This window comes from Ailuropoda melanoleuca, chromosome 1 (assembly GCF_002007445.2).
Source record: "Ailuropoda melanoleuca isolate Jingjing chromosome 1, ASM200744v2, whole genome shotgun sequence".
In the NCBI taxonomy this organism is placed as follows: domain Eukaryota; kingdom Metazoa; phylum Chordata; class Mammalia; order Carnivora; family Ursidae; genus Ailuropoda; species Ailuropoda melanoleuca.
In genome coordinates, this window is record NC_048218.1 from 77,673,102 (window position 1) to 77,690,192 (window position 17,091).

The following is a 17,091-nucleotide window of genomic DNA, read 5'->3' on the forward strand; positions in this document are numbered from 1 at the left end:
TGACACTCCATGAACCCTAGTCTCTTTATATCCTTCAATTTTCATTTTATTTTGATTAAAAGAATCACAGTGAGCTCTTGCCCAGAAAGAAGAGGACATTCCTAAGTATGGCAGGCCCTATATCGGAAACTTAGCAAAAAGTCAGTAAGATTACAAAGGGAGAGGTTGCAGACAGGGGAGGCAGAGAGCCTCTGTCCGTGGTATGAGGCCTTGGCTGGTTCAGAAGACACGCAGCCCCATGTACAAGTAGAAAGTATAGTCTTATTACTTATACTTCCAGATAACATGATGAGACCAAGAAGAGTCAAAAGACCTACTTTATTAGGCACTCTCTACATTTGAGCTGTCTCTCTGTCCCCCTTCCCCAGCACCTCTCTTCTCCTGCAGGGCACCGTACCCCCATGGAATTCTCTATGTGGTTCTCATGGTGGGAGAATAAGAGGGTTGTTCTGCTGGGCTGGTCCTGGACACTTAGCAGAACGTTGTTCTTCCTTGGGAAAAGGAAGGACAAGCAGCTTCTCCTCCATAGGCCCCAGGAAAAGGAAGGAAACATCCAGGCTTTCTCCCCGAGGATCTGTGGTGAGATCCAGCTTCACAGGGAAGGCCTCAACAGGGCTATTTTCCTGAGCATCCTCGGGCTTCTTCTCATCATCCAAGTCCGGGAGGCATTGGACAGATCCTTTAGGCACAGCTTTGGGGGGCGAGTTGGGAGTCGGGGCTACGATTTTCTGCTGGGACTCTTCCACCCCGGGGAGGTGCGCAGGGTCCTGGTTAGCAGTGGGGTCTTCTCCTCCGGGGGCAGGAACCTGAAATAAGAACATTTTTGAATAAGAGAACATCCCCCGGAAAAGCTCCTGCCCTTGCTAGGACAAAGCTAAGCTGTTCTGGGACTTTCTGATGGAATGTCTCAAAGCGAGACCAGCTAGAGGGATGAACCTCTCGTTGGAGGGTTAAGAAGCAAAAGCAGACAGTGGAAGCTTGACTGCAAATCTCAGAAATGCAGAGCTGAACAGTGGTTTGGAGAGGTGAAATGGCTTCTTTCAAGTCCCTGGGGCACTGTCACCCTGCTCCCGGTAGAGTAACCACAGCCACCCTGATTCGTTGCTTATTCATTGCCAGGCCCCATGCAGGGCCCTTCATCCAGTTCCTCTCCTTGTTTCCACTGGATTCTGAACAAAGTGGGTGTTGCAACCCCATTCTACAGACCAGGGAACCAAGACTCAGAGAGGTACAACTTGCCCAGAGTCACACACCTCACAGGTGCCAGAGCAGGCCTGGGACAAGGTGGCCTTTCTCAATCACCCTCTCAACTATAGCTGGCTGCCTCATAGTAAACACTCAATAAATACTTCTGGAAAGGGTAAGGGTCTTTGGGACACTGGGTTTAATGTTTCAGAGGCCTGAGCCATCCGAGCTAGGATATCTTTTTTCCTGAAGGAGTCTTACTAACACATTGTGACTGGAAAAAAAAAAAGTATGACCAGTCTTTAACCAACCAACCTGAGGGTGTGACCTTGGGGCAGCCTGAATAAAGTGGGGATCATGGATTTTAGGAAATTAAAGGGAGAGGGCAGTTAGGATTTAGATTATCTGCTCTCCTTTTCATGAGAAAACAAACGATTAAATTGAAAAATACCTGTTGTTCAAAGAAGTCACAAGTCACGGAGACAAACTTTTCTATTCCTGCTTTAATCAGAGAACCTTTGCAAAGACCAACAGGCTAAAGACAGAGAAAACACAACATCCTGTGAGTATTATGATTATCAGTGATTATAAATGGAAATCAACTTGCTTTCTGCTTGTGTAGACACATAGCCAATCAACATTTTTATGTTCCTACCATGTTATGGGTAGGCTCTGAGCCAATTCTTTCTAGATCATTTTTACCAAATAATCACCCAAACTAGGCTAAATTTCCTCTGATGATGTGAAACTCAGGATTTTCTTTTTAAATTTATTTTTATTTTTTAAAGTAGGCTCCAGGGCCCAGGGCAGAGCCCAATGCCAGACTTAAACTCATGACCATGAGATCGAGACCTGAGCTGAGATCAAGGGTTAGCTGCCTAACCGACTGAGCCATCCAGGGGCCTCTAAACTCAGGGTTTCTTGAGGAACAAACCATTAGAAAATTCTTTGTATTGAGCAGAAATCTGGGTCTATAGAACATCTACCTCTTGGTCTTACTTCTCCCCATGGGTCAATTTATTTTTTTTTAAAGATTTTATTTATTTATTCGACAGAGATAGAGACAGCCAGCGAGAGAGGGAACACAAGCAGGGGGAATGGGAGAGGAAGAAGCAGGCTCCTAGCAGAGGAGCCTGATGTGGGGCTCGATCCCATAACACTGGGATCACGCCCTGAGCCGAAGGCAGACGCTTAACCACTGTGCCACCCAGGCACCCCCATGGGTCAATTTAAAACCTATTCTCATCTCTCACATAGTAGTGGACTTCTATGTATGTTTCCCCTGAGTTTTCTCAGATAAAATTCCTCTCAGCTCCTTCAACTTTATTTAGAAATAATTTTGGTTTTTTAATACAAATGTTATAGTTATTTAGAATATGGATAAACAAAAGAAGGCCTGTAATTGCATGAAAGTTACCTGTTTCCCACAAAGATTTGATTTTTCTTCTAACCTTTTTTCTTATGCATATATATTTTTCTTCTAGATAGATCAGATTATATTACATTATATTACATTATATTACATATATAACTCTCTCTTCTAACTCCATAATATATTGTGAAAATCCTTTAATGACATTAAATAGTCTTCTGTGATCTTCTTTATAATCACTAGCTAATATTCTTCTGCATTATTTAGCAAGTTCTCAGTTACTTTCTTAGGGTAAATTCCTAGAAGAGGAATTTTAGAGTCATAGAGTATACATATATTCGAGTGCAAATAGACTATTGTAATAAAATGTCTCAATTTATAAAGAAGAACTCTTAAGAATATTTACAGGGAATTTACTAAAATGTGTCTAAACAGATTACCTGAATATTACTCTATCATCCATGTCCAGACTATATAAACAGAAGATTTGAAATTCCTTAAGATGAGAAAATCCATTAATGTAGAAAGTCCTTGGAGAATGGTGCTTCAGCCTCTCCCTTCTCCAATTCGTCACCAAATCATATAGGAGACACTCTCTAAGAGAACCTTCTGGAGAGACTGCAGTTATCTGTGCCAAGTAGAGCCTGGCTACTTCCACTCTGACTAGGATTTGCTGAGCTACTGTAATTCATGCTGAATCTAGGGTGAACCACAAAGAGGGGAGTAAATGTTATTGTTGAAAAAGAAAAAAAAATGGGGGTGCCTGGGTGGCACAGCGGTTAAGCGTCTGCCTGCGGCTCAGGGCGTGATCCTGGCGTTATGGGATCGAGCCCCACATCAGGCTCCTCCTCTATGAGCCTGCTTCTTCCTCTCCCATTCCCCCTGCTTGTTGTTCCCTCTCTCACTGGCTGTCTCTCTCTCTCTGTCAAATAAATAAATAAAATCTTAAAAAAAAATTGATGAGCGCTGTGTATTGTGTAAGACTGATGAATCACAGACCTGTACCCCTGAAACAAATAATATATGTTAATTAAAAAAAATAAAATCTTTAAAAAGGAAAAAAAAGAAAAAAAAAGACAACAAATCATTTATATAATCTTCTACCTTAAGAAACAGAAAAACAACAACAACAACAAAACCCAAACTCATCCCAAAGCGAGCAAGATGAAGGCCACAATAAAGAGCAGAGAGGAAATAAATGAATTAGATAATCACAAAAATGGAAAATAAAACTGAAAGTTGATTATTTGAAAAAACAAAACAACAAAATTGACAAACTTCAGCTAGACTGACCAGGAAAAAAATGACTCATATTACTAAATTTGGAATTAAAGAAGGGACACCACTTTCAATCTTTGAGAAATAAGAAAGGAATACATGAACATCTTCCTGTGTGCTGAGAAATTCGGTAACTTGGATGAAATGGACAGATCCCTAGGAAGACACAAACTACCAAACTTAAGAAGAAACAGAAAATCTGAATAGAACTATAACAAGTAAGGAGATTGAATTATTAATAATTTTTTTAAAACAGTAAGGACAGATTTTTTCCTTTTTCATTTTTTTTCCATTCTATTTATTTTTTATTTTAATTTTTTAAATTATATTATGTTAGTCACATACAGTACATCCCCTGGTTTGTGATGTAAAGTTCGATGATTCATTAGTTGCGTATAACACCCGGTGCACCACGCAATACATGCCCTCCTTACTACCCATCACCAGCCTATCCCATTCCCCCATGCCCCTCCCCTCTGAAGCCCTCAGTTTGTTTCTCATAGTCCATAGTCTCTCTGAATTATTAATAATTTTTTAAAACCCCAAATTCACAGAGACAAGCTCAGGCCCATGGTGAATTCTACCAAACATTTAAAGAATAAAGAACACCAATCCTTAACGAACTTTTCCAACATAAAATAGAAGAGGAGGGAAATTTTCCCAGCTCATTCTATGAGGCCAATATGAAATTCATATGTAAATCAGGCAGAGACAATACAAGAAAACTATAGATTAATATCTCATATGAATATAAATGGAAAATCTTGTAAAAAATACTGACAAATTGAATTCTGCAACACATAAAAAGGATTACATACCATGATGAATTGGGATTCGTCCCTGAAGTGCAAGATTGTTTTAACTTGCAAGAGCCAATCATTGTTATATACAATAATGATAGATTAAAGGAGAAAAAAAAACCATGGTTATCTCATTAACTCAGAAAAAGCATTGATAAAGTCTAACACTGTTTCTTGATTTAAAAAAATTCAGAAATTAGGAATAGAACTTTTTCAACTTAATAGAAGGCATCCACGAAAAACCTACAGTTAACATCATACTCAATCGTGAAATACTCAATGTTTTCCCCAGGAATAAGATAAGGATGTCTACTCTTCCCACCTCTGTTCAATATTGTAACGGAAGTTCTAGCCAGGGAAATTAGGCAAGAAAAAGAATTAAAAGGCATGCAGATTGGAAAGGAAGAAGTAAACCTATCTCTAATTGCAGATGACACAATCTTGTATGTAGAAAATCCTAAGGAATCTACTAGAAAACTATTAGAACTAGTAAATGAGTCCAGCAAGGTTCTAAGATATAAGATCAATATACAAAAACCAATTGTATTCCTATACACTTGCAGGAAACAATTCAAAAATAAAATTAAGGAAACAAATACATTATTTTAGCATCAAAGAGAATAAAATATTTAGATACGCAAATAAGTGAGTATTGAAGATTGAAAACTACAAAACATTGTGGAAGGAAATTAAGTGAGTCCTAAAGAAAAAGAAAGACAATCCATATTCATGGGCTGAAAGACTTAATATTGTTAAGATGACAGTATGTCCCACATTGGTCTACAGATTCAGTGTAATTCGTATCACACTTCTTTTTTTTTTTTTTAAAGATTTTATTTATTTATTCATTCGACAGAGAGAGAGACAGCCAGCGAGAGAGGGAACACAAGCAGGGGGAGTGGGAGAGGAAGAAGCAGGCTCACAGTGGAGGAGCCTGATGTGGGGCTCGATCCCATAACGCCGGGATCACGCCCTGAGCCGAAGGCAGACGCTTAACTGCTGTGTCACCCAGGCGCCCCTCGTATCACACTTCTAACTGCCTTTTTAAAAGTAGAAAATGACAAGCTTATCCTAAAATTATTATGAAAATGCAAGGGATCCAGAATACCCCAATAATCTTGAATAAAAAGAATAAAATAAGAGGACTCACACTTCCTACTTTCAAAATTTACTGCAAATTCCCTGTAAATATTCTTAAGAGTTCTTCTTTAGAAATTGAGACATTTTATTACAATAGTCTATTTGCACTCGAATATATGTAAATTTCAAAATTTACTACAAATGCACCCAATAAGATCTTATATCTTAAAGGGTGAGAGTGCAGAAATAAACCTTGACATTTATGGCCAAGTGATCTTCAAGAAGTATGCCAAAACACTTAAATGGGGGAAAATTATTACTTTTCTCAATAAATAACTCTAGGACAAATGAACATCCACGTGCAAAAGAATGAAGTTGAACCTCTTGCCTCACACAATATACAAAAATTAACTTAATGTGTGGGTCACAAACCTAATAAGAGCTGAAACTACAAAACTCTTCGAAGAATACATAGGAATAAATCTTAGTGATCTTGGGTTAGGCAATGATTTCTTAGAGATGACTCCAAATGCACATTCAATGACAACAAAAATAAATAAAAGGAACTTCATGCAAATTAAAAACTTTTGAACTTCAAAGAACATCATTTAAAAAATGAATAGACAACCCAGAGAATGAGAGAAAATATTTGCAATCATGTATGTGAGTAAGGGATTGTATCTAGAATATGTAAAGCACTCCTACGATTCAACAATAAGAAAATACATAATCCCATTTTAAAATGGTCAAAGGATCTGAAGAGACATTTCTCCAAAGAATATATACACGATAATGGCCAGTAAGTACATTGAAAGATGCTTAACATCCTTGGCCCCGAGGAAATGCAAGTAACAACCAAAATGAGATACCACTTCATAATAAGACAGCTATAATAAAAAAGACAGATAATGATAATAATAAGTATGAGCAAAAAGGTGGAGAAACTGAAACCCTCATACTTTGTAGATGGGATTCTAGAACTGGTGCAGTCACATTGGAAAACAGTTTGGCAGTGAGTCAAAAGGTTAAACATAAAGTGTGACCCAGCAATCTCACTTCGAACTATATACCCAGGAGAAACGAAAACACAGTATACATAAAAACTTGTATACAAATGCTCCTAGCACCATCATTTATAATAGCTCACACAGGGAAGCAACCCAGTTACCCATTGACTAATGGATGAAGAAACAGTACATGGTACATCCACGCAATGAAATATTATCTGGCCATAAACGGGAATGCAGCACTGATACAGGCTACCACACAGATGAGCCTTGAAAACATTATGTTAAGTGAAAAAAAGCAGACAGAAAGGGCCCTACACAGCATGATTCCATTATACGAAACGTCCAGAAGAAGACAAAGTCATCGAGACAACAAGTAGATTAGCGTTCTCTGGGGGCTTGGGTGAGGGGTCATGGGAGCAACTGCTAATTGGTAAGGAGTTTCTTTTTGGGCTGATGAAAATATTCTAACATTAGATAGTGGTGATGGTGGCACGACTCTGTGAATATACTAAAAAACCCACTGGATCTTATATCTTAAAGGGTGAATTTTATGATGTGTAGATTATCTTAATAAAGCCGTCAGCATAAGTAAGGAGAAAACAGCCTTTTGACTTACTTTGTCTGATTATGTTACAATACATTGTGTCATTCAACATTTCCCACCCCATGTGTTTCAGATGGTTTCAATGTGCCCTGTCCATCTTGGACTCATTCTTTGAAAGAAGGCCTGTTGGACTTCTTTGTCCTTCTTACAGAGTGGTCCCAGGAATGGCATCCCATGCTGTATTCCAAATGTAGCTGGATTTGTTCAGATAGAAGCAGGACCATCACAAACCACTGAGAAGATCCCTCTGTGTTTTACAGTGTCCTATGATCATTTTTCCCCCCAAAGCTATCATATTACGGATGAAAAATCACAATTATGATAAAATAAAATCCTTTATTATTGCGTCTGAGCCTGCACAGTCTCTACTTAGTCAGTTGTTCCTTAAGGGACAGAAAAGCATCTCATGCATTACAACACCTGATGTAATAATTTATGCTCAGTCAGTACATGCAGAGGACTCATGATCACAAATCTTAAATTATGAAGACATTCAGGAATACTTACCTCAGAGTCAGGGGGCTGAAGTGCACAGCTGCTGGCCTGGGATTTGGTACATGGTGACTCTTTGATTAAGTATTCCACGAAGTAGGAAGGGCCAACCACCCACTGGCATGAGACGAGAGTTGAGAAATAAAAATGAAATCTTACCATGTGGAGAAATGATTCCGGTTTGGCAGCATTTTATTTACGAGAACCAAACGTCCTCAGTCAAAATCATTGTCAGCACAAGTCTTCTGCTCTCCTTGTACTCCCCACCAAGATCAAAGCATGTGTTGTGATTTTGTTATTTAAAAAACAATCACCAGACTTTTCTTCCCTTCTTAAGGATTTGAAAGGGCTCTAAAAACCTTCCCTTGGGTGAGCTGATTTTTCCTCCTGTAGATTTGTTTTTAGATAGCTCTTCCCTATATAACAGATTCAACATCATCCAAATACGAGTGAGCCTCCATTTTCCCAAATCTGTAAAACTCACAATCCATTCCAGGCCTTAAGATGAAGCAGAAATTGACTTGCTAAATGGTCCATGGTCAATTAAATAAAATGTAGCAGCAAATAGTGAACCTAAGCAGAATAACCAAGGAGACTATGAGTCTATTTCCCGTCTCAGCTTAAGGCCAAGGAAGTAAAATGGAGTCCCACAGCTCTGGTGGAAATCCCATGGCGCATCTCAGACACTGAAACATGACTGAATGTACATCAGGTCTACCCAAGTAGAGAATAAAGAAAAGGCTTTGCAGTTCGAATCAAAAGGAGTGCCTTGATATTCACCTCTCAGCTTGGGAACTGTAACAGTTATGAGACACATTGTTGGTGTAATGACACTTCAACCTCACCTGGCTAGAAGCCTGGATGACTTGGACGAGAGAATACTGCTTTGAGGTGCTCTCACTGTTGTATTTTGCAAGAGACTCAAGGGCAGCTTCCCGAACACTGGGATCTGACAAGTCAGTGGCGCTGGGGCTGGGGCAGTCAGGGCACATTCTGTGAATCCTTCTTCGAGAAACTGTTAACACCAAAGAGAGAAGTTTAAAAATGAAACTCCTTAATGATTTTTAATCCCATAAATCATACGACCACAACAGAGCCAGAGATTGAAAAAAAAAAAATCATTCGGCAGGGATGGAGTGGAAAAGGCATTGCCTAGAAAGAAAGCTGTCAACAGAGAGTTTTCTGCAATGGCTCTGTACTACTTTCATTTAAAAAAAAAAAAGATTTTTTTTCACCTCACACAAAGGTATTTACAAGGAATTGTGTTCAAAAACATATGTGTGTTATATTGATATAAAAACTTTCCACCAGTTAGCTCAGTATCTTCCACTGTTCTTGCCTCTGTCAGGCAGACTGAGTGTCTTAAAATGTTAGGATTTCATTAGTGTTACGTCTTATTTACCTTTTTGTCCCCAACACCTAACATAATGTCTAATGCATTGTAAGTGCTTAGCAAATGCTTGTTGAATGACATACAGAAGATAAGCATACCCTCCCCAGTGAGAAAATACAAGCGAGCCAGAAAACATATATTGGTCAAATCACTGTGTGACTGGATAGAATAATCGTGCTAAACGTATAGGGAGCATTTCTGATTGTGAGGGCCTGGGGGTGGCAAAACTCGCATGATAGGCTGAGGAACTTTTCCGGAAGTCATTTCTGTGGAGCAAATACATTGTTTTGATCAATGCATGTTTATTTGCATGTATTTGGGCATACTGTGAGGCAGTTTCCATAGCTTGTCACTCCTGGCGCCATTGTCCCCACAGGTCACTTCCTGACCTCCCATATCTCTGACACCTACGACTTCCCTTTAAATTCCAATCTGTCTTGCTGGTTGTTCTCTGGTCTATTTATGTAAGACTCATCTTCACAACCAGGAAGCTTAAACTGCGGTTAATAAAATACTCACTTTGTTGCTTTATCTCCCAAAGGAAGAGCAACTCTGTTATCTCCTGGAGCTTATTAGAAATGCAGACTTTCAGGCCACGCCCCACATCTCTAGAATCAGAATCTGCACTTGAACAAGATCCACCAGGGGGGTCACACTCACAGTTTGACGAGTAGCCACATCCTATCTTCCCATGCCTTGGATGCTTGCTTTCCAAAGAAGGATCCAGCACGAATGCACGTGCATATTTGAAATATCATTAGTTTCAGCCTCATTCCTAGTTCATTTATTCAACCATACTAAGGACTCCTTACACTTAATAGGAATGGAGGGAGGGCTTTGGCAGACAGGTAGAAAGAACACACGTTCTGCTCGATAGAAGATAGGAGACCCAAATCGAGGCATCGCATTGTCTCTGTACTGTGGTTAGGCTAAAGTTGTATAGGAGTGAGAACAGATGAGCACCTTTCCTTTCTGGAATAGAGAACATGGTAGAAGAAGCAGCATTGGCAGGGGTCCTCAAAGAATGTAAGTTCTAAGGGCAGAGGGTGTCAGGCGAGGGCATCCTCAGGGGAGAAGGAGGCCAACAGTAGATACGGAGATTGGAAAGTTCAATGTGTGTTCGGAAAATAGCAGAGCATTCGTCCAGTTGCAGAAAGTGAGGAGTTGGTGTGGTCAGGGAAATAACGTCAGAGAGAGCTAGAAAGGGAGCCTGGGGACCAGAGTAGAAATTAAGCCATTTACGTCAGACTGAAAATTTAGGATTTAATGCAGCCCTCTATAATAAAGGATTTAAGCAGGTTTTTAAAGGAGGGTCCTTGTGGGAAGAGGAGCAGTACAGGTTGAACTTCACAGGAGAGGCAAACACTGGGTATAAGAACATGGCCTTGGTATGAATAGGCAGTAAGGCTGGGAGAATCCTATATACTCTAGGCATAGCCCTATTTAATGCTCTTTTTCCATATTTTATTAAAACGAACAAAATCAGAGTGCTCTCTTACCTGGACGAAGAGTACAGTTATAAGCAGGTAAGTAGACAACCCTTGCTGGCTTGTTAACATAAAATAAAGCTTTGCATTGACCATAAACCTGGAACAAACACACACATTTTATGAAATGGTGGAACAAACTCTGACTTTTAAAAATATCCCCAAAATTAGATTGGACATTTAGTTTTAAAGATTTATTTATTTGAGAGAGAGGAAAGGCAGAGGAAGAGGGAGAGAGAATCTCAAGCAGACTCCACGCTGAGCATGGAGCCTGACACGGGGCTCGATCTCACAACCCTGAGATCACCGACCTGAGCTGAAACCAAGAGTCGGATGCTTAACTGACTGTGTCACCAGGGGCCCCTGCACATTTTCTTTTTAAATAATGTAAAACTAAGGTCAGTGTTGGCAGTTTGGGGTGTGAGAAACTGCCAGCAAATCAACAAATAGGTCAAGCTTCTTCTGAGACACACCTCGTCTACACTTCCCAGCCTCCTTCCAGATTAGGTGTGACTGGGTATAACTGAGTTGCAACCATGGGAAGGTGAGGAGAAGTGATTGCAACCATTTCCAAGTGGCCCATGAAGTTTTCTCACATGTGACCTGTCCGCCATGTTCTTTCTCTTTCCCTAGCCTGATGCAGATCAGCACGGCGGTCAGAGAAAGCGCGAGTTGAAGGTGGCAGTCTAGAACCACAATGGAGAGGGAACTTGGGTCTCTGTCACTTCTGGAGGAAAGCCCCCTCTTGATCAGGAATTTCTATTTTGAACTTTACAAGAGTGAGAAATAGACTTCTATCATGTTGGAATCAGTATACATTTTTTAGGGTATATATATATTATAGCAGCTAGTGTAACCTCAACAAATATAATTCACAACAGGATAAGGACACTCTTTGCTCTTCAAAACCAGATAGGTGTAATTTGACAGATTTGGTTAAATGATTTAAAAAGATATATCGATCAAATAGTTTACTTCATTTTTTTAATAAAGATTTTATTTATTTATTTATTTGACAGAGAGAGAGACAGCCAGTGAGAGGGAACACAAGCAGGGGGAGTGGGAGAGGAAGAAGCAGGCTCCCAGAAGAGCCTGATGTGGGGCTCGGTCCCAGAACACCGGGATCACGCCCTGAGCCGAAGGCAGATGCTTAATGGCTGCGCCACCCAGGCGCCCCCAAATAGTTTACTTCTAAACACAGTTCTGCACTCAAAATGTAAAGTTTCATATTGATTAATGGATATCACCTCAGGATAATTGGGAATCAAAAGATAGTTGACAATGTTATTTTCAAGCTTCTTCAATAGTCGCCTTTAAAAGGTTGAATCCTGAGGCCTTTTAGGTTCTAGAATTCTAGGAAATCCTTCCATGACACCTCTGGGAGCTTCCAGACTGTAAGCCTTCCCTCTCCCCAGCCTCATATTTCCTATCAGTGTTCAATGAAACAAAGCAAAATAAAACAAATAAAGAAGCTCTCTTTCCACTGCTTCAATAGTCTTCCTCACACGCACGTCCAGAGCACTACATCTCAATTCTTTTTTCTCACCACTCAGACACTAGCTCAGAGCCTCAGGGTCTTGAAGGTAGGAAACAATTTGCGGGCAACTTCAATGTTAAGGTCATGACTCCCAGTGGGACCCTCAGAAACGCCATTGCTTAAACTCTTTGATCTACAGCATTGGCAAAACCACAGGGGCACTGTGCCCGAGAGGTTATAATGAAGGACATTAAAGAGATGGCTCACATTGAGCAACCTTCTCCCAGGTCAGAGAACCCTCGCACAAGCACTTACCGATCTATGAAGGTGCCTCACCCCACAGTCCTTCCATGCCTTTCTGCTGAGTACATGACAGTCCGTCTCTAACACGTCCAGCGTGAGATAGAACAGAGAACCCAGGCCAACCTATGAGAGGGGAGTGAGAGAAATGCACTGCACCCCACATGAAGCAGAAATCCCTGAAGCCTGGCCAAAAAGTCTCTGTTTTATGGCAGAACCAAAATTTGGGGTGTTTGTGAAGATTCTGGAAAACCTGTGGGACCCCAGACAAATGTCAGTAGGACAACTGTTAGCACAGTAACAAGAACACATAGCACACCCTGGCAGAGAAGAGAGGAACGTTCTTAGCAGGGTTTCCAATATGGAAACAGCTGTCAATGCATGTCTCTATGGTCCCATCCCCTGCTTGGCCTCCTCAGCTTGTGTAAGCACCTGCCCAGGATAGGGGACCGTCACTTGCCTGTCTGTGTTCGTGGACATCGCTCACTCGGTTGAGGCTCAGCACATAGCCATCCTTCCGGTCCCTGTTGATGTCCTGAAGGGCAAAGCCTGCGGCTGTCAGAACATCTGAGTCATTGCAGCCACGGGGACGGACAGGTGAGGGGAGGGGCGGCGCAGTTGGAGATCTGGCCCCGCAGCATGCAGCCAGGGTGCAGAGCACCAGCGGTAGGAGCAGACCCATTCTGTGGGGAACAAGGTCCAGGATGAGTCAGGATGTAGAGCTTCAGGGATCGGGCTGCTCACAGCACTCTCTCTGCAAAGCCAATTTGCAGTTTTGTAATCACAGCCTGAACCAGTAACCAGGTTTTGAAACCCGATGTTCCATCTTATCTCCTTGAATTCTAAATGTGGATTTAGTCAGTACTTTGGATGGGATTTGCCAATGCTTCTAACCTTAGACCCCGGAGCAATCTCATATTCATGGGTCATGTAAACAAATTTGTTTCCTAACCTTTTCCTAAGAAACGATAATAAACACTTGGGTCAAGGCTCCTAGGAGGTCATGACTGGATTCTGGTCTGTGTCCAGGGCTCCATCCGAACCAGAATATGTGGACTGTCACCTTCTTCCTTCTCCCCTGGCACCTGCCCTCCAGCCGATGTCCTGGGCCACAGGAATAGTTATCTCAGGCATGGAACCTGGGGTTCGGACCCAATGGTGTTCAGTGAGTTCAGATTTCCTGCCTGACTTCCCGTGTTCACCAGTCTTGTTAGATCAGGAAAAGAGCTCTAACTTCACATCACCTGCATAAAGCACCACTGGCATTCCTAATGCATTTGGGATGTGGCTAGAAAGTATTCTACTTAGCCTTATTTAAGTTTTTCAAAACAAAGACTTCATTTGAATAAAGAAAAAAGAAGTGAATGATACATCAATAGTTCTCTCATCATATTCCAAGTCTACCTCTCTTTCTGTGGATCTGTATGGAAGCAAACTCGTTAAACACTATGGTTAAGAAGAGATAGCTAGTCATTCAGGATAGAAGGAGAGATAGTTTCTCAGACAAACAAAAACTAAAGGAGTTCATGACCACTAAACCAGCCCTGCAAGAAATAGTAAAGGGGACTCTTTGAGTGGAAAGGAGAAACCAAAAATGAAAGTATAAGGATAGGAAACATAAAAGCAGTAAAAATGAGTATTTCTGTAAAAAAGCAGTCAAGGAACTCACACGAGAAAAAGGATATAAAATATAGGCGTGCCTGGGTGGCTCAGTCAGTTGAGCGTCTGCCTTCAGCTCAGGTCATGGTCTTGGGGTCCTGGGATCAAGCCCCACGTCAGGCTCTCTGTTCGGTAGGGAGTCTGCTTTTCCCTCTGCCTTTAACCCTCCCCCCTCTCATGCTCTCTCTCTCTCTCAAATAAATAAAATCTTTGAAAAAGAAGGATATAAAATATAATAACATATACCTAAAATGTGGGGAGGAGAGGAGAAAAGAATGGGTGCAAACTTGAACCATCAACGTAATACAGACTGTTATTTGAAGAAAAGGTTATATACAACCCTAATAGTAACTGTATATCTAAAACCACTAATAAACATGCAAAGAATAAAGAGCATGAAATCCAAATACATCACTAAAGAAAATCAGCAAGACGTGAGAAAAAGACAAAAAAGGATCAGAGAAAATCTTCAGCAACAACCAGAAGACAATGGGAATAAATACATATCTATCAATAATAATTTTGGTTTTTGTTTTTGGCAGAGAGAGAAGCAGACTCCCCGCTGAGCAAGGAGACTGATGTGGGATTAGATCCCAGGACCCCCGGATCATGACCTGAGCTGAAGGCAGAGGCTTAACTGACTGAGCCACCCAGGTGCCCCTATCAATAGTAATTTTGAATGTAAATGTACTAAACACTCCAATCAAAAGAAATCGAGTGACAGAGTGGATAAAAAAAACAAAACCTATCTATATGCTGCCTATAAGAGACTCATTTTAGATCTAAAGACGTGTGCAGGTTGAAAGTAAAGGGATGGAGAAACATTTATTATTCAAATAGATGTCACTGGAAAGAAAGTTGGAGTAGCAATGCTTAGACAAAACAGATTTTAAAACAAAGACTGTCACAAGAGACAAAGAAGGACACTATATAGTAATAAAGGGGACAATCCAACAAGAAGACACAATAATTGCAAATATTTATGCATCCAACATAGGAGTACCCAAATACATAAAGCAATTAATAACAAACAGAAAGGAACTACTCAATAATAATGCAATAATAGTAGAGGACTCTAATACCTACTTACATCAATGGACAGGTCGTCTAAACAGAAAATCAACAAGGAAACAATGGCACACCAGACCAGATGGATTTAACACATATATTCAGAATGTTCTAGCCTCAAACAGTACAATACACATTCTTTTCAAATGCACATGTAACATTCTCCAGAAAAGATCACATATTAGCCCACAACGCAAACCTCAACAAAATTAAGAAGATCAAAACCATACCATGCTTATTTTCTGACCACAATGCTATAAAACTAAAAATCAACCATAAGAAAAAATCTGGAAAGACCACAAATACTTGGAGGTTAAAAAGCATGCTACTAACCAATGAATGGGCCAACCAGGAAATAAAAGAAGAAATAAAAAAGTACATGGAAACAAATAAAAATGGAAATACAATAGTCCAAAGCCTCTAGGATGAGCAAAAGTGGTGGTCCTAGGAGGGAAGTTCATAGCGGTACAGGCCTACCCCAAGAAGCAAGAAAAATCTCAAGTAAATAACCTAACCTTACACCTAGAAGAGTGAGAAAACGAGCAACAAATGAAGCCTGAACCCAACAGAAGGAAGGAAATAGTAGCAATTAGAGCAGAAATATGTGATATAGAAACTAAAAAACCAATAGAACTGATCAATGAAACCAGAAGCTGGTTCTTTGAAAAAATTAATGAAATTGATAAACCCCTAAGCAGTCTTATCAAAAAGAAAAGAGAAAGGACCCAAAAAATAAAGTCACAAACGAGAGTGAGAAATAAGAACCAATACCATAGAAATGTAAACAATTGTAAGAGAATATTATGAAAAACAATATACCAACATATTGGACAACCTGGAAGAAATGGATAAATTCCTAGAAACATATAAACCACCAAAACTGAAACAGGAAGAAATAGAAAATGTGAACAGACCAATTACTAGCAAAGAAATTGAATTGGTAAACAAAAAACTCTCAACAAACTGAAGTCCAGGACCAGATGGTCTCAGGCTTCTAACAACCATTTAAGGAAGAGTTAGTATCTATTCTTCTCAAACTATTCCAAAAAATAGAAGAGGAAGGAAAACTTCCAAATTTATCCTATGGGGCCAACATTACTCTGATACTGAAACCAGATAAAGACATTAAAAAAAAAGCATAAAAAACTCACCACAGGCCAATATCCCTGATGAAGATAGATGCAAAAATACCCAACAAAATGCTAGCAAACTGAATTCAACAGTACATTAAAAAATATTCACTATGATCAAGTGGGATTTATTCCCAGGATACAAGGTGGTTCAATATTCCCAAATCAATCACTGTGATGCATCACATCAATAAGAGAAAGGATAAGAACCATATGATCATTTTGATAGATGCAGAAAAAGCATTTGACCAAGTACAACCATTCATGATAAAAACCCTCAACAAAGTAGGTTTAGAGGGAACATACCTCAACATAACAAAGGCCATATATGAAAAAAACATAGCTAACATTATCCTTAGTGAGGAAACACTGAAAGCTTTTCCCCTAAGGTTAGGAACAGGACAAGGATGTCCACTGTCACCACTTTTAAGATTGTACTGGAAGTCCTAGCCACAGAAATCAGACAACAAAAGAAATAAAAGGAATCCAAATCTGTAAGGAAGAAGTAAAACTTTTTACTATTTGCAGATGACATAATACTCTATATAGAAAACACCAAAAGACCACCAAAAAAATGCTAGAACTGATAAACGAAAACAGTAAAATTGTAGGATACAAAATCGATGTATAGAAATCTGTTGCATTTCTATACACCAATAATGAAACAATAGAAAGAGAAATTAAGAAAACAATCCCATTTTACAATTGCACCAAAAATAATAAGATACCTAGGAATGAACTTAAAGAGGTGAAAGA

General features: G+C 39.9%; 1 protein-coding gene across 1 annotated transcript; it reads right to left on the minus strand.

Moving 5' to 3' along the window:
• Positions 1-20: 20 nt before the first annotated feature.
• Positions 21-13,319, minus strand: FETUB (fetuin B). The gene is made up of 7 exons (XM_034661509.1): positions 12,939-13,319; positions 12,494-12,604; positions 10,714-10,801; positions 8,667-8,836; positions 7,837-7,938; positions 1,637-1,720; positions 21-806 (listed from the first exon to the last, which is right to left on the minus strand). The coding sequence occupies exons 1-7, from the start codon at positions 13,158-13,160 to the stop codon at positions 423-425; spliced, it is 1,161 nt and encodes a 386-aa protein (XP_034517400.1). The 5' UTR covers positions 13,161-13,319; the 3' UTR covers positions 21-422.
• Positions 13,320-17,091: the final 3,772 nt, after the last annotated feature.